The sequence below is a fragment of a genome, unplaced genomic scaffold (assembly GCF_019419815.1).
Source record: "Pyrus x bretschneideri cultivar Hongxiangsu unplaced genomic scaffold, Pyrus_bretschneideri_v1 Contig128, whole genome shotgun sequence".
NCBI lineage: Eukaryota > Viridiplantae > Streptophyta > Magnoliopsida > Rosales > Rosaceae > Pyrus > Pyrus x bretschneideri.
In genome coordinates this window covers 109016-130000 of record NW_025999422.1, presented here as the reverse complement: position 1 = coordinate 130000, position 20985 = coordinate 109016, and the positions used below count along the sequence as shown (strand labels likewise).

The 20985-nt window shown below is 34.8% G+C and overlaps 3 protein-coding genes and 1 non-coding gene across 4 annotated transcripts in view; 3 read left to right on the top strand and 1 right to left on the bottom strand.

Moving 5' to 3' along the window:
* Window positions 1-1201, top strand: part of LOC103963838 (F-box protein At2g27310-like) — a 1266-nt gene extending 65 nt beyond the window's left edge. Inside the window, exon 1 of the mRNA XM_009376693.3 lies at window positions 1-1201. This exon is cut by the window's left edge and continues 65 nt beyond it. Coding sequence (XP_009374968.2) covers window positions 1-988 — 988 coding nt within the window. The 3' untranslated portion in view covers window positions 989-1201.
* Window positions 1202-4145: 2944 nt separating this feature from the next.
* LOC103963837 (photosystem I subunit O) lies at window positions 4146-6873 on the top strand. The gene is made up of 4 exons (XM_009376692.3): window positions 4146-4307; window positions 4433-4502; window positions 4772-4954; window positions 6624-6873. Exons 1-4 carry the CDS (start codon window positions 4223-4225, stop codon window positions 6718-6720), a joined length of 435 nt encoding a protein of 144 aa, XP_009374967.2. The 5' UTR covers window positions 4146-4222; the 3' UTR covers window positions 6721-6873.
* Window positions 6004-6075, bottom strand: TRNAQ-CUG. The gene has a single exon. It is a non-coding gene; the product is annotated as a tRNA-Gln (tRNA).
* A 9835-nt stretch (window positions 6874-16708) lies between the features above and the next one.
* Window positions 16709-20815, top strand: LOC103932948. The gene is made up of 3 exons (XM_009342600.3): window positions 16709-17459; window positions 18139-18264; window positions 19341-20815. Exons 1-3 carry the CDS (start codon window positions 16965-16967, stop codon window positions 20682-20684), a joined length of 1965 nt encoding a protein of 654 aa, XP_009340875.2. The 5' UTR covers window positions 16709-16964; the 3' UTR covers window positions 20685-20815.
* Window positions 20816-20985: the final 170 nt, after the last annotated feature.

Genomic DNA, 20985 nt, shown 5'->3' with positions numbered 1-20985 from the left:
GGCCGTCGATCAGGGCGATGGGCCTTCAATCTCCGTCATCCATCCCGACATTATCACGGCTCACATCCTCACCCGCCTCGACGGCCAGACCTTGGCTGCAGCCGCCTGCGCTTCGTCCGAATTACACGGCTTCTCCGCCAAAGAAAAACTCTGGCGGGACGCCAGCATCGCCACATGGCCTTCCATAACGGATCCACGAGTTAACGATATCATTTCCACTTTCCCTGCCGGTCACCGCTCTTTCTTCTCCGACTCTTTCCCGCTCCTCGACCACTCCCCCTCCCAATTCAATTTCAGCCCTTCGTCCCCCACCGCGGAGTTAGTCTCGGCCGTCGATATTTTCTACAAAGACCAGCTCATTTTCTCTAAGGTTCAGGAGTCCGAGACCGAATCCGGGTGGTTCCTCTGCTCACCTTTCCGGGTCGACTTACTTGACCGGAAAGAAACCGTCCCGACACCAATCCAACATGTCGGGGAAGACCAGAAGTCGTTGAAGCACTTAGAGGACAACCTGAGCCTAAGCTGGATCGTGATCGACCCCACCCTGAAAAGGGCGGCAAATTTGTCGAGCCGGACGGCAGTGACGGTGCAGCGTCACTGGCTGACAGGGGAGACACAGCTGCGGTTTGCGACGATATTGGCGGGGGAGAAGAAGGGGGAGTATGTGCAGTGCGGGATGGTGGTGACGTGCAAGGGGAGTGGGAGTGAAGGAAGGGAGCTGCACGTGAGGGAGGTGAGCATGCAGATGGAGGGAATGGAGGGGAATCATTTGAACGGGAGGGAGAGTTTGGTCATATTGCAGAGGGCGATCGAGGGAGGGAAGAGGAGGAAGGAGGTAAAGGGGAAGGCGAGGTATGAAGAGTACTTGGAGATGAAGAGAGAGAGGAGAAAGAGAAAGGAGGCGAGAGAGAAGGCTTTGGACATGATCTGCATTGCTGCTGGGGTTACTATTTTCATGGCGTTCTGGTCATTTGTCTTGTTAAGATAGACGATGATGAACCCAGAAACGGAAACAGTTTGGGTTTAGTTAATTACACAATTTGATTAATTAATTCTTTAAACCAAAATATATAGAAAAGTTCATACAAAGGAGAAGCAAAGTGGATATTGATTACAATTAATCATTTGTTTATTTATTTGATTTTCATTCTTTACACATGTAAAATGGAAGCAACATATATATAGCCTCTTTTCGTAATAATTCCTCACTTTCTGTTCATACAACTTTTTCTTTAACCAAAGATGTGTGAGTGATCCTTTTACTATCCTATTCTTGTGCATCATAATTTTGATGACTTTGCACAAATAAATGTAATTTTTCTTTGTTTAGTTACGCAACGTGAGCGATGAGTACAAGAGTTAAACTTTTGTCGTAAATAAGGACGAAGGTATACTATGGCTGGCTAGGGTGGGCAATAGTCTAGAGTAAATTTTCAGAATTTTAAAACATAGATGGCCAAAGTTATCTACTAGAAAGGAGCCCAATCTTCTTTGATAAAATTAGCCTACTTTAACCTATAAACTTTCCTAGTTCCGCCTTTCCTACGATTAAAGTTTGAAATATATGAATGGGTTTGATTAAAAATTGGAATGTATGAATGGGTTTGGTAGAGAAAGTCAGAAATAAGAAACGGTCAATGGGGATTAATCTTTGACTTTAAATTTGGCCGGTCACACTTTGGATGCTTCCCCTTTTAGAGAGGTCTTTTTCCGGAGGCAGGCTTCCTGCTGCCTGCTGGGTTGAATGTTATGCAAAATCCTACTCTATAAAGACTAGTACTAATTCTCTCTTTCTAGTCTTATTAAAATAAAATTTGAGAAAATTAACAAATCGTTTTCATTTTATTAAAGATATCCCGAAAGTCATGAATGACGATGTATGTCCATATAATTTTTTTTTTTTTTTTTTTCAATGAATGTCCATATAATTAGTAATAAGCTTATTCTACGAAGGTTCTCTAGCTAGCTGCACGAGGACTGTACGTGGCGATACAACAGGGCCGGCCTTTAGTTTTTTTGGTGTCCAGGGCGACCGCTTAAATGTGTCTTTCTTAATACACAAACATATATTAAAGAAATATTTAAAATTGGTCATAACCCAATCGAAGTTGGAGGGCTAGACCTTCATGCCTCCATTATATTACTTGAAGGAAAAACAAACATACAATGCTGCAACGAGTGTTGGGGAGAAGTAGTACCTCAACTCCGACGATCAAAAGCAAAATCATACAACCACTCCAAGCAAAAGTCCTTAAATTTTAACCTTTAAGAAATTGTCCCCTTGAAATTTTTTGAAGAAAAACTCATCAATTATATCATTACAATCCAAGTCTTCAACCACATTCATTTTAATGCTTATATTGTTGATCCATGAAGCAAACAACACATTTGGACTCCTATAAATTTCTTTTATGAATTTCGCTATTTCCACGGATGTCCAAGGTTGTTATCAAATACAAATGCTTCTTGTAAGAATCTTCGAGTGTAGAAAAATCGTCTAATCCCCAACCTGATTAGGTTTCTGTGTCTTGCAAAATAAGAATAGTCATCTCAGAGAAGTCATGTATCACCATACATATGAACCCAAGTATCACACTACCGGTCTCTGCAAAGTAGTGAAGGCTTTGAGCTGAAATTAAAATTCATATCTATAAGCATAAGATACATATGATGCCTCAAGTCTGACAACTACTTGCAAACTACAACAAAAAATTTTGTAATGTTTGACATGTGGTAAGTATCCATACGTTTAAATGTCTTGGGGGTCAATGTTCAGTGAACTTGTTCAACAGACAAGCACCCATATATCCACCACGCACCTAGCAAGCGTAGCACATTATTGCTAGCCCATTGTAAGTGAGAGGTCTTAGGTTCGATTATTGCCGAAGACGAATTTGAACCACATTATTGTTAGCCCATTGTGAGGTTAAGCCCATCCCTCCCCCTTAGACCTATCCTAATTTAATTTTAGAAACATTTTAACCTAAAAATATTTAAATTCAGATAATTATTGAAAAATCACTAAACCAACACCATGAAACTTGTTGAACACCATAAAAGAATAAGAAACACATGAAAGAATTTTTTTTAATTACTTTAGCTGTTGAATTTAAATTTGAACCGTTAGATCTTTTTTTTTTTTTTTTTTACCGTTGGATTTTATCATATTAGATCTTAACTGTTGGATTCAATAAATTTGTAAATATAAAACTAAAAAATGCACATATATGGTGAGCCAAGCCCACTAACCTAAGGGAAATCCTAGGCTAAATTTGCCCCATGAATGAGTTTTGGGTTAAAACTTATATTTGCCCCAAGGGTTGGAGCAAGTTGGGGAAGGTTTAGAACCTAAAATTTGAGTTTTACTCCAAGGGTTAGAGTAGGTCTAAGGGGAAGGAGGTAAGCTTAACCTCACGATAGGCTAGCAATAATGTGGTTCAAATTTTCCTTTGGCGAAATTGAACCTAAAACCTCACTTACAAGTGAAGAGGAATATCACTATACCGTAATAATAAAACTCTCAGTTAATTAAGGGATTGAAGTAACTTATTATTACTTGTAAGTGAGAAGTCTTAGGTTCGATTCTCGCCAAAGGTGAATTTGAATTACTTTATTGCTAGCCTATGATAAGGCTAAACCCACCCCTCCCCTTTTAGTGTAAATAATATCATTTGTTCAAAAAAAAAAAAAAAAGCACCTATTGTAAGTTGGTAAAATGTAATTTTGGGCAGAAATAAAGTATTTTCATATTATGTAGCCGTCTTGACAATTTGTAGCGTTTTTGTTCTTTTTCTATATATTTGGAACAAGATTCAGAGTTTTTAATTTGTTTTTCTTATTTTTCTCGTCCTTTGATCTTTAGCAATCTTGAATTGAGTTGGGTTTTGTTAGCTACGAAAGGCAAAGGCCCATCTTAATTGCCCTAATCTATTATGGATCACACACAACATGCTGACATTGCTGAGCTAGCACATGTCTTCAGGAAGATGGAAACACCTTTGGTGGTGTTAGATGAGTGAGACCCCACTCTATCCTATGAAGTCCCACGTGGCAGATGATCATTGATCAAACTCCATTCATGCAAATCCATTCTATCTTCCCAAAAAATCTCCGTCAACAGCTGACAAAGCCCTACCCCTTCCAAGTTAATCTCGACCACCACCTCCACCAGTAATATTTCTGACTCACTCACTCCAAAACTTACAGCTCTGAACCCAAAAAAATGGCAGCAACCATGGCGACCGCATCAACCGTAATGGGGCTGCGCAGTTCCTCCCTCTCACCAAGCAGGACATGCCTCTCTTCAGGTTCATACTTCACATACAAACACGCGCGCGCGCACAAAATATATATATATTTTGTGCGCGCACACGCTCTCACTAAAATGCGCCTCTGTACAATATACTAATGTTGCAATGCTCTTTAATTGCAGCCTTTGTGAACCCTATTGTGGTTGGCAACCCTCTGAGGCAAGTTAGGGCTTCTGGAGGAAGGTTCACATGGTAATTTACCTAGCTATCGTTTTTTAAGAAGATCATGACCGTTGATTTTGTTGTTGCAACGTAGAAATTGTTGTATGCGGTTGTGTCAATGTGTCGATCGTGTTAATACGGGTAAAATACGTGGTTTATATAAGACAATACGTGGTTAATTAATTATAATCAATGTTTAGCCTAAATTAAGCCAACAATTAATGGTAAGACATCCACGCAATCCATGCACTGATGCATATATGGCTTGGTTTTGTGTTGAATGTGTTGGGAACAAACAGTAGCTTTCAGAGAGATTGGCTGCGGAGGGATCTGAATGTGATTGGGTTCGGGTTGATCGGATGGTTGGCTCCGTCGAGCATACCATTAATCGACGGTAAGAGTTTGACGGGGCTCTTCTTTGAGAGCATTGGTGCTGAGCTCGCTCACTTCCCCTCACCTCCTGCTCTCACTTCTCAATTTTGGTTAGTAACCCTTCTTCTAAATTTTGTTCCTTTAGTGTTTGATCTTGTTTAGATTGATATCAAAGGTTTTTTTCTTTGTTTTTTTTCACTCTAAAGGGCACAATTACGGCATCTAGGCCCAAATGGCCAAGACAAATACAACCAGCCCAGCCAAAAAAAAAAAAAATGGTTTTTATCACAAATGAATTCTAAAATTGACTCACACCATCAAAATGGTCTCTGAAATTGAAAATTATGAATATAAGTGTTGCAAATCAATGTCATCATTCCATTGAATATTGGAGTGGGAGACCACAATGGGACATGTCAGCACACTAACAAACTCTGTAACAGAATTAAGACGGAATGATGAGAGTGATTTGCAACTCATATTCAAGGATGAGATTCATCAATTTTCAACTTAAGAGACAATTTTGATAAAGTGGGTCAATCTTAGGGATCATTTGTGATAAAAATCCAAAATCTTTTATAGGGCCCCTACCACATATATGCAGCAAAGCTCCCTTAAAAATTTAAAATAATCCCAAACAACCCCCAATTCCCAAATTAAAAGTTTTTCTAATACAAGCAGATACTAGGGAAGGTGAATTGAATTAAGGTGATATGCGGGTAAAGCTGTAACTAAATGAGCTACAAACAGCTACAATCCCAAAACAAAAGATTAAGTGGTCAAAAATATACTTGTACTAGTTCTTTTATATGTACTTGAGTGGTTAAGTAGGTTATCTCATTGATTACGTTTTATAGAGTGACTTGTTCGTGGTGTATTCTCAATCAATTTTACGTGTTTACTAATGTATTGAGCTATTTCAAAGCGACATAAACTTGTCTATTAGATATAAGATTGATTACTAAAATATATTAGCATAACTCAACTAGTTAATGGAGTCGATTTTAGGTCGTGTGATAAACTTAATTGTGTGATGAAGAAACGTAGCACTCCTTGAGATAAGGAATTAGGAGGCTGGTTTTTACATGTTTGGCATTTGATTCTCAATAAGTGTAGAAATAAAAAAGGGGGAAAAAGAAGAAGGAAAAAAAAAAAAAATAGGTCCCACCGAGATTTGAACTCGGGTTACTGGATTCAGAGTCCAATGTCCTAACCACTAGACCATGGGACCGTTCTTGTCAAATCCGCATTTCTGTTTTTATTTAATCAGGTCACTTTCAATAAAGCTATCTAAAGAAAAACATTAATTACATTATTAGGCTAAGTACATTCTAAATCCTTTAACTTTGGGTCATTTTCCATTGTAAATCCTTTAATTTAGGGTGATTTTCTAATTGGGCCATGAGGTTTCAAACTTTTCATATTATACCCTGAGGTCTTAAAATGGTATCAATTTGTAATGACAACCTAATAGTTCAAAAATAATCCATTGGGAAACTTGAGATTAAATACTAAATACAACAAACAATTATTCTTTACATCTCTACTCTTCTTCATCCCTCATTTTCCCTATATGTGTTTTTCCTCCATCATTATAGTTATCAAACGGGCTCTAATTTTTATGACATAAACTAAAGTAATGAGCTGAACCCTCGTGCAAGTGTAGAGAAAGAGTATTACTCTTTTATAAGAAATAGAGCAAAACTGGCATTCAATGTAAATTTTCTAATGTATTTTGCTTCAAGCAAATATGACGAGGATATACAATTTTTTGAGCAGGTTGTGGCTGATAACATGGCACCTGGGGCTTTTCATCAGCCTTACCTTTGGGCAGATTGGCTTCAAGGGGAGGACTGAAGATTACTTTGAAAAATGATCCCTTTTAATTAGGTTATGTAAAATCTATATATATGCTTAATGTTCAGTTATCTCAATTTCTTTTCCTTTCTTCTCGTACTGTAACTGCACAACTTAATCCTCCTGAATCACTATTGTGTACCTTTGTGTAAATAAATATGTATTCAAGTCAGTCTACTGACAGTAAACACAGTGACCACTAGATAAAAAGAATTCTAATGACTGCCAAACGAATCCAAAATTCCAAATTACCGTCTACTGCAATACATTAGATGCACCGATGTTTGTACGATTGGATTAAAATGGTCATAATCTAGTCATGAAAATAATGCATTCTATACATCAGTGAATAGTAGAATTCTTGCCTAAACTATCAGTGAAAGCGAGTAAAAATCTGAAAAAATTGCATGTGTGATAAGTTCAACCAATTCCCAAAAAGATTTCTGTTTTGATGTATCAGGTTTATAGACGAACTCAACGTTTTGTACAAGTTTAGTTGAGACAACTGATTGCCATGAAAAATCGGAGAAGAAGGAAGGCGGAATTAAGTCGTTACATGTGGGGTTTTTTATTTTTTTTTTGGGTTAAACGATAGATTTGTTAGATTAGATGTTAGATTAGGGAGTAAACGGGGATGGAACCCATGCCATGGTGTAATAACAACACTCCTCTTCACTATTGTGGTACAAGGCCACTTGCATTACATGCCAAGGTTAGGGGTTTAGTGTTGAATTTTGGAGACTTTTGGCTCCTCGCTAATAGAAGATGAAGTCTTGATTATCACGTGGATATGTCTATGTTCCTTACGGCTGTGAGCATTTCAATACAATGTTAGATAGAGGGGATGCGGAAAATGAGCATTACAAAGGCCTCTAAGACGGGTTTGCAAATTTCTACTTTGAATGAGTCATTTACAAAATTTCTCATATATTCTTTTGCAATGATCATGAAAGACGTTTCTAATCCTCGTGAAGGACATTTCTTATCCTCTCTATCTAACATTTTATAGATAGTTCATTCTTTAATAACTTACCCTGAATCTCTTTGGAATTTAAAAATCTTACGTTTAATATTGTCTCGAGCATGGAAAATAGCATATATAGTTATATCTCAGTTGTATATGATGTAGTAGGGGTGGTTTGGTATGGGATCCCAAACCAAAAATTTTCAGAACGGAAATTTGAAGACCAATCCAAAACCAAAATTTTGGTATTCCCAATTTTCGAGATTGCCGAATAGTTTTTGATATTTCGGGATTGGATTTTGGGTTTTGGGTTTTTGGGTTAAAATTTGAGATTTTTTTGGATGTGGGCCAAAATTTGGATTTTCGGCCTAAAATTTTGTTTTCCAATTTCATATAAATGAAAATTTAGGTTTTTACCTCATTTTAATTTGCCAATTCATTCATATCAAGTCAAAGTGATGTTCCAAAGTTCCAAACTACTTAATTTTATACTCCTATATCTAATATAGTTTACTATCAAACTACTTAAAATCAACATTTAACATGCATGCAACCAAAATAAATATATATACTTTTCGGTTTGGTTCGGGATTCCCAAGCCATTGAATATGTAATCTCGATTCCCATACCAAAAGGTTCGGGATCGGTTTGATATGAATCTCGAAAATTTCAGCATTATCAGTTTGGGAATTTTTCAATATGGGATCGAGATTTTTTTGGTTTGGTTTGGGATTTTTGGGAAAAAATCCCAGCCCTATGATGTGAAGAATTTTCCCCAACTATTCATTAGTGGTTTTGGTTTATTTATGAAAGATTGACTGACATGTACTTTCATCTTTCAAGGTTATATCAAACCTAAAAAAAAAATGGTATGGTTTGAAACTTTGAAGGTCCAACCGTCCTACACTGTTATCCGACAGTTATCACCTACCTTCCCCCTACTTTCAAACTGTTCACACAGTCATGCGACTCAGGCCCGCTATGGGAATTAGATTAGGGTTTCTCTTTCCATTGTATAAGTTTGTCGTCATCTCGATACCATTTCTTCATCAATTATGCATGATGTAAACAGTACTTGGCAATAATTTGCTAAAGCCATCAACCTTTTTTAACCTAATTCGCTTTATATATATCATTCGTAAGTAAGATGCTATTATTTCATATCTCTGCTACATAATTTTGTGAATACACTTTATGAATCAGTCTGTGTTCTGATAAGATGTAAATCGACCTTGGCCAGCCCTGATTGCAAAGGTATACTATCTTCTACTGAAAGAGAACATGTCACAATAATACACACTGACTTCCTAAGAACTATATAGAACCATAGTTAGTTAATTAATTAGTAACAAACATTTAACTATAGCTAAGAATATCAAGATTTATGAGTTAGGCCACGGTGAGGTCAGGGTTTTGTTCACAATTGTAACAATCAGGTTAGAGTTTGTTTACAATTAGAATGGTTAGGCCAGATTGGGTTAGGAGGACCCACTCTGATATCATATCAAGATTTTAAAGTCAAATTAACTAGTAGCCCACTACGAAAAACACCAATATTGTCCCAATATTACCACCTAAATTAACTACTCAACAAGTGTTGAGTTTTATCATAAAAAATCTAGGCATTGTTTGTTGTGGAACCATTCATTTATAATTAGTAGTATATATATTTGAGGGAATGCTAGCAACCTTCTCGGCTCTCCTTCTCATCCTGCTATGTAGAATGATAACCCAAACCATTTATTATATAGGTTACTCTTTAAAGATATCTCTTAAAAAAATTAGCTAAATCCAAAATCGTTTAGTCATCTAACAATTATACAATAAATAGAAGAACCATATTTTTCACTTAAACACTAAAATCTTGACAACATTAATCGAACAGTTAAATGATTGTTGATTTGGATGATATCTTTTTTGTAGAGTTGATTTTTAAAGGGTGATCCAGCATTTAGATGGTTCCAATCATGAAGTAACATTGTCAAATAAGGAAAGTTGAGAAGGTAAAACAAGAAAGTTCAAGTGAGAAGGTTGCTAGCATCCCCTTATATTTATAAGTAGTTTGAAGAAAATTCAATTTTGATCAAAACCAAAAGAACCTTGACCTACAAACAAATTTTCAAGGGAAAATAAGAATATATTACAAAAATATTTTCCATTCAAAAAGAAAACATGCAGTTCAATGAGACATTGGGTTCTCCTCATATTCAAAAGTCAGAAGGAGGCCTTCCTAGTATTATCGTAGCTCTTATTATGTGTACACAACCTAACAATAATTTCTTCATTATTTGAAGCAGATGAAATGTTTCGCGTTTTCAACGTCCCCTTCTGAACTTGTTGTGTTCGTCCTAATCACACAATTTAACAAGAATACCTCACCTTGTTAGCTAAACTACCACTTAGCTTTTTAAGTTTTACTTCTGTATCTCATTTGGAGCTTCTCAGAGTATCGAATAATATTACAATCAATCGCGCATGAATAACGACTGGTTCATGCGTCGTGGACTGACTTGCATCAATATTAAATGTTTAGGAATCGTGTATGCTTGTGTGATTGATTGATTGTAGTATAATTCAGATTTATTTACTCTCTTTCAAGAAAAGACTGAAAACAAGACGGAAAAAGTATCATTTGCCCTTCCCTTATCCTAATCCTTTCTTTATTGCTATCATTCCCACACCACACGATTTGTACATACGCATGTGAACAAAACAGTCCCAGCTAGCTATCGAGTTTTTATTTTCATTTCATTGGTTGTGCTAGGAAATTGAGGAACATGGTTTATTTGGATGTAGATCCATGCTCCCACTGCCCGAATACTTATAAACACAACTTGTGGGAAAATGTTACTTGAAATTAAAAACAAAAACAAAAAAAAACAAAACAAAAAGAAATTAAGGAGCATGAACATGAACCACCAACATCAATATTTGGAATAGGACCCTCTTAATGAGCATCTTAATGATGAGTTCATCTTATCTGTTCATCAATCATTTTGCGACCATAAATCATTTTGAATTTTTTTATTTAAAATTAAACCCGAGCAATACCTAGCAAAAATTAGTTACATAATATTCGATAAATGACTAAAATGAATTGATTTCTAAGATCCTCATTCTCTCGGTATTTATCAAATTTGTAGTGAATGTGACAGTCCATAAACCTCAAGGATTTGAATTGGAATTAGCCACAAAAGATATGAACACCATGGGTAGTGGCTTGGGGTGCAGGTGTGGGGGCCGGCATGCATAATTATAAATACGTGGATCTTTTTTTTTTAGCAATAAATGTTTGAGTGTAAGCTCCAAATAGGCCTGGCAATTTCTGACACGACCCGATAACCCGAAACGACACGACACGAAATTAACAGGTGTTTGGGTCGACACGATAACGAATCGGGTCGTTATCGAGTAACCCGATAAGCACCTGTTAAGATAACGGGTTGGTTCGGGTATACATGTAGGTAACACGATACACGATAAGCAAAATATTATTTGTATAATTTTATAACGCTAAAAGAATACTGTAATAATTATATACATTAATTTTACAATTTTATACCCCTCAAAATTATAATAAATATATATATATATATATATATATATTAAATTAACTATAAAATTTATAATCATTATAATAATTATATATACTATAATAATTATACCCCCAAAATATTAAGTCTATCTATAATAATTATATATATATATATATATATTAAATTTTATAAAAACTATAATAATTATTAATTAATAATTTAATATGCATGATGCATTGCATGATTTTGCATCCATTGAAATTTGATGTGATTTGTTTCCATTCAAATTTCAATAATCAATTTCTTGCCGTTGCCAACTTGCCGCCCTTTTTGAAAAAAAAAATGGAGGGAAAATGAAAACGTTAAGAAAAGTTGAAAATGAAACAAAAAAGTGAGGGAATTAGGGAAAGATGTTGGAGGGAAAAGTGAAAATGATAAGAAAAAGTTGAAAATGAAACAAAAATGAGAGGGAAAAATGAAAATTAATAGAAGTGGTGAGAAATTTTTTTTTTTTTTTTTTTTTTAAGTTATTAACTTTTTATCACACACATGACTGTCATGACATATCTCACTATTTTTATAATGACACACGTGACACGTGATGTATGTACTATTCCGTGTACCAGTCAGTTAATTATAATTTATACGTACAAAATAAATAGATTTAAATCTACTTAATAAATATATATATATACACACACACAGGGAACTTGATTGATGGCATACGAATTCTCCAAAACTAATTTCAACGATCCCAACTGTCAAACTTGTTTGTATATGCTTTGAGATCACATCAACAAAAAATCATAAAAAATAAACTTTCAGAGATTAAGTAACGGGACAAAGCTTTTCAACGGTTATAAACGAAAAATCACGATTTAACGGTTATTTTAACTCCGATTTTGATGATTTTTTATAACTACACTCCTTGACCCTATATGAATACAATGAATGAATTCGATCTTCAATTTAAAATATTTACACAAGTGGATACCACAAAATCTTATGTTATACTTAATGAAAGTATAAATAAATTCTAAGTGTTAGTCAATCTATCGTTTTACAAATTCTCCAAAACTAATTTCAACGATCCAAACCGTCAAAATTGTTTGTATATGCTTGGAGATCACATCAGCAAAAAATCACAAAAAAAAAAAACATTCAAAGATCAAGTAACGGGACAAAGCTTTTCAACGGTTATAAACGAAAAATCACGATTTAACGGTTATTTTAACTCCGATTTTGATGATTTTTTATAACTACACTCATTGACCCTATATGAATACAATGAATGAATTCGATCTTCAATTTAAAATATTTACACAAGTGGATACCACAAAATCTTATGTTATACTTAATGAAAGTATAAATAAACTCTAAGTGTTAGTCAATCTATCGTTTTACGAATTCTCCAAAACTAATTTCAACGATCCAAACCGTCAAAATTATTTGTATATGCTTGGAGATCACATCAGCAAAAAATCACAAAAAAAAAACATTCAAAGATCAAGTAACGGGACAAAGCTTTTCAACGGTTATAAACGAAAAATCACGATTTAACGGTTATTTTAACTCCGATTTTGATGATTTTTTATAACTATACTCCTTGACCCTATATAAATACAATGAATGAATTCGATCTTCAATTTAAAATATTTACACAAGTGGATACCACAAAAATCTTATGTTATACTTAATGAAAGTATAAATAAATTCTAAGTGTTAGTCAATCTATCGTTTTACGAATTCTCCAAAACTAATTTCAACGATTCAAACCGTCAAAATTGTTTGTATATGCTTGGAGATCACATCAGAAAAAAATCACAAAAAAAAAACATTCAAAGATCAAGTAACGGGACAAAGTTTTTCAACGGTTATAAACGAAAAATCACGATTTAACGGTTATTTTAACTCCGATTTTGATGATTTTTTATAACTACACTCCTTGACCCTATATGAATGCAATGAATGAATTTGATCTTCAATTTAAAATATTTACACAAGTAGATACCACAAAATCTTATGTTATACTTAATAAAAGTATAAATAAACTCTAAGTGTTAGTCAATCTATCGTTTTACGAATTCTCCAAAACTAATTTCAACGATCCAAACCGTCAAAATTGTTTGTATATGCTTGGATATCACATCAGCAAAAAATCACAAAAAAAAAAACATTTAGAGATCAAGTAACGGGACAAAGCTTTTCGACGGTTATAAACGAAAAATCAAGATTTAACGGTTATTTTAACTCTGATTTTGATGAGTTTTTATAGCTACACTCCTTGACCCTATATGAATACAAAGAATGAATTTGATCTTCAATTTAAAATATTTACACTAGTGGATGTGGATATCACAAAATCTTATGTTATAATTTATATACTTAATAAAAGTATGAATCAACTATAATATTAATAATTATATACATTAATTTAATAATTTTATATCCCTAAAAAGTAAAAACTATAATAATTATATATATTAAATTAAATTTAAAAATTGATGACCATTGGATCGGCTGAGATTAAATCTCAGCCGTCCATTTCACATAATTATATATATATATTTTTATTAAATTTAAAAATTGATAACCATTGGATTGGCTGAGATTTAATCTTAGCCGTCCATTGTGTAGGCTATTACTCAAAAACAGAAGTTCTCTCTCATTAAGTTCGATGTAAATTGAAGATTTTGTAAATGGAGGTGTAAACTTTTGAGAAAGACTTACAATCTTAAAAACAAAAACTCTTTATCCTTGCACATTTAATATTTGTAATAGATTAGTAGTGTATGTATTATTTTTTTTATTAGGCTTTTATTTTCGAGTGTAGATATAATACTTGAACGAGAAAAGTTTTAATGTTTTAATATTTTGAAGTAATATTTATGTGGCAATGTGTGGTATGTGCAAATTTTAAAAAAATATATTTTTTTCTTAACGGGTCGGGTCACTTTACGAGACACGACCTGTTAAGGACCCGTTAAGATAACGGGTGTGACACGACACGATCCGTTAAGATAACAGGTGTTACACGAAAACGACACGAACACGATAGACACGACCCGTTTGCCAGGCCTAGCTCCAAATACAAACTCCAACTAGTCCCCCAAACATTTTGAGCCGTTGGTAGGGGCCCCCTTCCTCTTGGGTTGGCCTCTATCATAATTTTTTCTTATTAAGAGGGTTTTTTAGGGTATGATTGACTGATTGATATGTTGTCAGCTTGACTAGCATTTTATGATAAGATGTTCACAATTATTGTCATCCTACTTAAAATTTGATTTACATCATCGCTTAGTTTTATATTTTGGTTATATTTTTTTGACTAGTAGATATAAGTATATTTCTGAATATAATAGAATTTTGTTGACCCCAATTTATGATATTTCCTCCTCATCATCCCATTTTGGTAAAAAGAAGTGATTTCAGCACATTTTGTTGTTCTTATTGAACATTTTGGTTATTTTTAGTTTGAATATATTAAAACATAATCAAGGAATAAAAGTCAGCAATGATGTGCAAAAAGTGAAAAGAGGTGATGGAGGATCATTTTCATAGTTAAAAATTTCCTTAACCCTATGAAAAAGATTTGATCTATTGAATCCATTACTAGCTTGTTACAAGTGAACTTTTTCTTGGTCAATGAATAATTTAGTTCCAAGATTCCTAAAACTACTTTATGAATTTGACACTAAAGTAGCTCAAGCAATCTAATGTAATTAATATAACATTCTCTTAATACACGAGATTACCTCAAAACGTTATTTTGTAAATCACCATGACCATTCTCATGTTAACCAAATGTCCTAATGCATTTAGTTATTGATCAAACTATTGATTCACTAACTCTTCCTGTAACGATGCTTTTATTTATTAATCATTATGTGGTCTTGTTGCTTCTTCATGTTTAGTCAAGTTAACGTGATCCATTTTTATTGACACAAACAATTTTACACTAAATTTATTTTAAGTCAGGAGGATTTGAGTTCGCATATAGAGGAGAGAGTACGTTGTTTAGTCAATTTTATTAAGTCTAAATATACTAGTTAATATATATTTTAAACCAAAACTATGAAGCAACAGACAATCGAAATAAAAACTTTTACAAAGAAAGTCTCAACATCTTGCTATCATTTTTCTTTTTCTTTCCTTTGACCTAATTTCAAATTTTAAATAGATAATTAAATAAGCACATTCTTCTTTTGATCTCGTTTCTTACTTTTTTTTTTTTTTTTTGGGTCAAAGGATAACTTTTATTAAATTCTAATTAAAACGTTTACATCTTCAACAAAAAAATATTAAATAAAAACTTCAGACCAAGATTCAACGGAAATCACATATATGTGAGTCAACATATGAGGCTACAATATGAGCAACGATATTTCCATTTCATACTTGGTGAATCATAATTTTGAACAGAGAAGGTGCAAGATCCGAGGATAATTAAGCAAGATTAGAGAACATTCCAGCACAGAGAGAGAGAGAGAGAGAGAGAGAGAGGGAAGGAGACAAATTAATTAAGTAAAATACTGAGAACCTAGTCAACATTGTGGGCCGCTTATAATACACATGCACGACCCTGATTCAATGCAATTCGATTCACATGTCCGCCACGTTATCACCCCTTCTTCTTTAATCCAAGGGAAAGTGATCATTTTTAAATCTCTTTTATTTAATCCTCCTCATCAAAAAATTTAAACTCTTAAAATTTAATTCAACGGTTAAAAATACAGACTCACTTTAAAAGTTATAATAACTTTAACTGTTGGATCAAATTTCAAATGCCCAAATTGTTTGATGAGGAGGATTAGGTGGAAGGAATCCGGAACGGATCCCTTTCCTAATCCAAGAACATAAAACCCCAAAATTTCATTTCCAACTATAAATCAATCTCCCCTTGACCAATTTTTTTGTGTAACTGAAACACTTCACATAATGTTATTATTACACGTGTTACTGTATTTTATTTGTTACTTATTATTACAATCTGATAGTATTATACCACTATTCTTAATTTATAAGTAAGATGTCTTAAGTTCAATTGAAATAATAACACTACGAACAAATATATGCAATCGATATGATTCAAGTGAAATAATAACACGAACAAATACATATAATGGATATAATTTAAATATAATAATAACACTACTTGACAATAATATTATAAAAAAAAAAAAAAAGATTATTATATCTACTCACATGTCTTATTTTTTCACGCAATTTATATTGATTTGTCATATATTTGAGTTATGAGTATACTCCTGTCCTAGTCTTCTTTACTTCCCTCTCAACATTTCTAAAACAAAATAAAGCTTCCATTGATTGTTCCCAAAATCCCACCCCTCACCTTCCATTTTTGATTAGTTTGACACCTTTTTTGATTAGTTTGACACCTTTTTGAGCTTCTTTCATTCTCTTTAAGACTGCCCCAAAAATCCACCAAAGCTCAGAATCTTTGACACTTTTTCTTCTTTGATAAATTCAAGGCTGACAGTTTGAAAATATTTACCTAAAAAGAAAATCTGGACACTATCATTATTTTATCATCAATGTACTTCCATCAACTTTTTTCAGCCCCTTGATTTTTCATTATTTTTCTTCCTCCTCCAATCCAATCTCTCCATTCACTCCCCAAATCTTCAACATCTTCCATTTCGGTCTCCATCATTTGCTCCAAAAGATTCACCCACACCCCAATTTCCCTAAAATTTAATCCACCATTTTCTCTGCACTCTGCAGTCTTCTGTTCCAATTTCTATGTCTTGGAAAAACCACCAGCATTGCCACAGCTTGGTCGTCGACAGGCAATGCAAGATCAGGAAGCGCGGCGGCGGCTCGTCTTCCTCGTCGTCTTCCTTGGTCCGTAGGTACAGACTCAAGAGGGCAATCCTGGTCGGAAAGCGAGGCGGCTCGAGCACCCCAGTCCCCACCTCGAAGACTGTAAGCGCGGCGGCAGCAGCGAGATCACCTTGTGTGGCGACGATGATGGCGAATGGGGGTGAGGAGCATGATGAGATGGCAACGCTGCAGCAGCAGCGGAGACCGGCTTCGAAGCACGGCGGCGGCAGCGGCGGAAAAGGGAAGGAAGTGGTTTCGGTTTCGGCGAGAAAGCTGGCGGCGACTTTGTGGGAAATTAACGAGCAAGAACAAACTGCTTTCAGAAAGAAGGCTTCCAAAGTTGCTCAAGTTCCTTCCTTAGCCGGTTCCTTGCCTCCAAAGTTATCAGATCCATCCTCTACTCCTATTTCTGAGGTAAGGATTATTTAAGGGGTGAATTTACACTACCCTTTTCTCTTTTACCACTCATTTCATGTGATCGAAATTTTTATTGATGTATTCAATGAAAATGCAGGAGAAGAAATCAAAAAGAGTTTCGCAAACATTTTTCTCTCGATTAAGGTCTCGCTTAGAAGTGTTTTTAAATAACTGAACGCGTTTTTTATGAAAATATTTTTAGAACTAATTATTAATAAAATGCAAGTTAATATGGAAAAGCATTTGGTGTATTTTTGTGCTTCTTGCGAAATAGCACTTCAAGTGCTTTAGAATTCAAAAACATTTGTCTTTAAAAGTGTTTTCAGTCATTTTAAGAGCACTTTTAATTCATTCTAAATGTCATAGGTCAGATACACATATGGGTGACGGGGTAGAAGATGTGCAAAAATCAATTACCTATTCTTTTTTACTATAAGTTATCTGTACTAATTTATGTTAAAGCAAAAAGAAAGAGTTTAAACACAACACAGTAAGGTTAAAAATAAAACCCCCAACCACTAAGACAATACCCTACTTGTTACCTATTTTATTCAGACATTTAGATTATTTTTCTGTTTGGGCTTTGTTTTTTCTACTATATTATGGAAGTGAAAATTACTTATTTATTAAATTGAATTTGAAAGTATTAAATTTTGTTTTTGGGAATTTTGTGCAGAGGAGAAATGGATCTGGGAATGCTGGACGCCAGAGAGGGTTGTCGGCCGTTTCTCAGAAACTTCCTTTGAATCATTACCAAATGGGAGGTTTCCAGACTCACACTACAAGGGCCAGTTTAACTCAGGTAAAAAAAAAAAAAAAAAAAAACAACTGCATTTCAATATGTATATTATGAGAAATAATACGGAGATTATCTAAAAAATGAGATATTTAGTGGACTCTTTGCCATTTTATATTTTTGGCACAATTCATGTGTCAACATTTTAAAGGGTTAAGCAAAAAATATAAAATGGCAGGGAGTTCATAGAGTCTTACATTAAGAAAGTTCATTTCTAATATATTATATATTTCATTGGTGAAAAAATAAACAGAGGAACAAGGTTTCTGGAATTTTTATTTTTACCGTTTGTGTCACGTAAAATTATAAAACATGACAATAAGATGTTGACAGTGATTCAATAAAAATTGGTCCCCATAAAATTTGTCCAATAATAACCCATGGATAATAAATTTCAAATGTACTTTTCTGCCTTGTCATTTTCAATGAATAAAATTCAAAATTTTTGTTTGAAAAAGTTGATCTAGCTATTCACTCTCATGTTTAAAAATTGGACAATTAACTAGAATTATTATTTTTTATATTTAATTGTACAAGTGACCAGTTTTTAACAATTACGACGATATATTAATCATATATCGATAACACAATGATGATGTAACGACCACACAACGATGGTATAATGACGATATGGTCAACTTAATGACTTTCTCCTGATATAATTAATCTAAAGCATTTGTTTAAATGGTCAACTAGAATGTTTGCCTTAATGAATGAGTTCTTAACTAAGTTAGTTAAGAACATTTACTCTCTCCACTCGAGTTCCCTCCCTCACTTCTCTAATATCTCTTCTGAAAAAGAATGCTTGTTACTTGACATAAATTCTATGGTGTTCTAGAGTATCTCATACTCCGAAACACCATAAAAATTCTTATTGCTTAAAGCACTCACTCCCTACCCCCGAGATTTCGAGTTCGCTTTCTTACTCTCTCATATCGCTTGTATAAAAAAGAACGTTTGTCACTTAACTTTTGAGCACAGCTATTTTGAATCTTTGAGTAGACATGTTGATTGCATTAGGCTGCATGGATTCCTAGGATGATGAATAAGTAAACATGTTGATTGAATTTCACAATGTGCAGCTCAAAGATCAATCTTGTGTGAAACCTGATCGAAATTGCATACACGGATTTAAGACCTGTTTGAAGGATGTCAATAGTGGCCTTTCTACATCTAAAGAGCTTGTAAAAGTTCTTACTCGCGTTTCGGGTCTTGAAGAGCAGCATTCTTTAAGTACAACCTTACTCTCGGCCCTACGAGTTGAGCTTGATCGAGCTCGTGTCCAGATTCATCAAATGATCCGAGAACAGAGGTCTAACTGCAACGAAATTGAGTATCTTGTGAAGAAATTCGCAGAAGAAAAGGCAGGATGGAAAAGTAAGGAGCGAGAGAGGATATGTGCCGCAATAGCGTGCGTAGCAGAAGAACTCGAGGTGGAGAAGAAGCTAAGAAGACAAACAGAAAGGTTGAACAAGAAGCTAGGGAAAGAACTGGCAGATAAAGAGGCAGCTCTGTCGAAGGCCACGAAAGAGCTTGAGATGGAGAAGAGGGCAAAAGAGATCTTTGAGCAGGTTTGTAATGAGTTAGCCACTGGTCTTGGGGAGGACAGAGCACAAGTCGAAGAGCTAAAGAAAGAATCCGAAAAAGTTCGTGAAGAGGTGGAGAAGGAGAGGGAAATGCTTCAGCTAGCTGATGTGTTGCGCGAGGAGAGAGTCCAGTTGAAGCTCTCCGAAGCCAAATATCATTTCGAGGAGAAAAATGCCATTGTGGAACAGCTGAAGAATGAACTAGAGGCTCACTTGATATCCAAAACGCATGAAGGTAGTGGCGGTTCTCCAGACTTCAGTAAAATCAAGGAACTCGAGGCTTATTTAAAGAAGATCAATTTCGGATCATTTCAGAACGCGAAGCTAGAAGGGAATGGAATGGAAGTTGCTGCATATAGAGAAGAATGTGAAGATGATTCAAAAAGGACTTCAGTTGATAGCGATCTTCATTCCATCGAGTTAAGCATGGACAATAACAACAAGAGCTACAAATGGAGTTATGCCTTCGGAGATGATACCGAAGATGATTCAAAACGGACTTCAGTTGATAAACAATTCAAAGGGAGGAGATCTCTCTCCGAAAAAATACAATGGGAAAGCATATGCTTGAACAAAAATTCCAGCGGCATTGATTGGGAGTTTGGCGTAAAATCTCAAGGGCACTCAGACGGGCGGCTTATGGAAATATCAGAGCTTGTTCCGCAAACTCAAACGCCAGAACATGAAACCGAAACAAAGAAAAAGGGTTCTGCAAAGGGTCTCACAGACCATAGGTTATCCAATTCAAAAGTAGTTCCGATCCACAGCTTAGCCGGTACAACTTGTCAGTTTCAATCCTTGCCGATGAAGGATCCTGGAACCGGAGTGTGCGGAAGTTAGACGGATGCTTCATGAGAATGATTCGGAGCTCCAACTAGCATGAAGAAAATGCCAATGCCAGGATCAAGAGTATATAGATGTTTTCATGTTATTTCTTTTGAGTTCTGAGAATTATACATCGTTTTGCAGCATGCTTTCTTCATGACCACGTCATTCAATCTTTCGGGATAGCGGACATTAAACGCTGATCACGGTCAGGAGCCTCGACAAGTCGACAGTGACATGGTTGCCAAAATTCCGACGTTCAAGGCTAGATGCTCGCGATTTTCACATAAGCTGCACTTCGACAACACAATAGTTT

Excerpts from the sequence above, each read along its gene's own strand:
- LOC103963837 (XM_009376692.3), top strand. The coding sequence starts at position 4,223 with ATGGCAGCAACCATGGCGACCGCATCAACCGTAATGGGGCTGCGCAGT. Across the intron at positions 4,503-4,771 it reads TCTGGAGGAAGGTTCACATG|TAGCTTTCAGAGAGATTGGC; the intron begins GTAATTTACCTA and ends GGGAACAAACAG. Across the intron at positions 4,955-6,623 it reads GCTCTCACTTCTCAATTTTG|GTTGTGGCTGATAACATGGC; the intron begins GTTAGTAACCCT and ends TTTTTTGAGCAG.
- LOC103932948 (XM_009342600.3), top strand. The coding sequence starts at position 16,965 with ATGTCTTGGAAAAACCACCAGCATTGCCACAGCTTGGTCGTCGACAGG. Across the intron at positions 17,460-18,138 it reads CCTCTACTCCTATTTCTGAG|AGGAGAAATGGATCTGGGAA; the intron begins GTAAGGATTATT and ends AATTTTGTGCAG. Across the intron at positions 18,265-19,340 it reads CAAGGGCCAGTTTAACTCAG|CTCAAAGATCAATCTTGTGT; the intron begins GTAAAAAAAAAA and ends CACAATGTGCAG.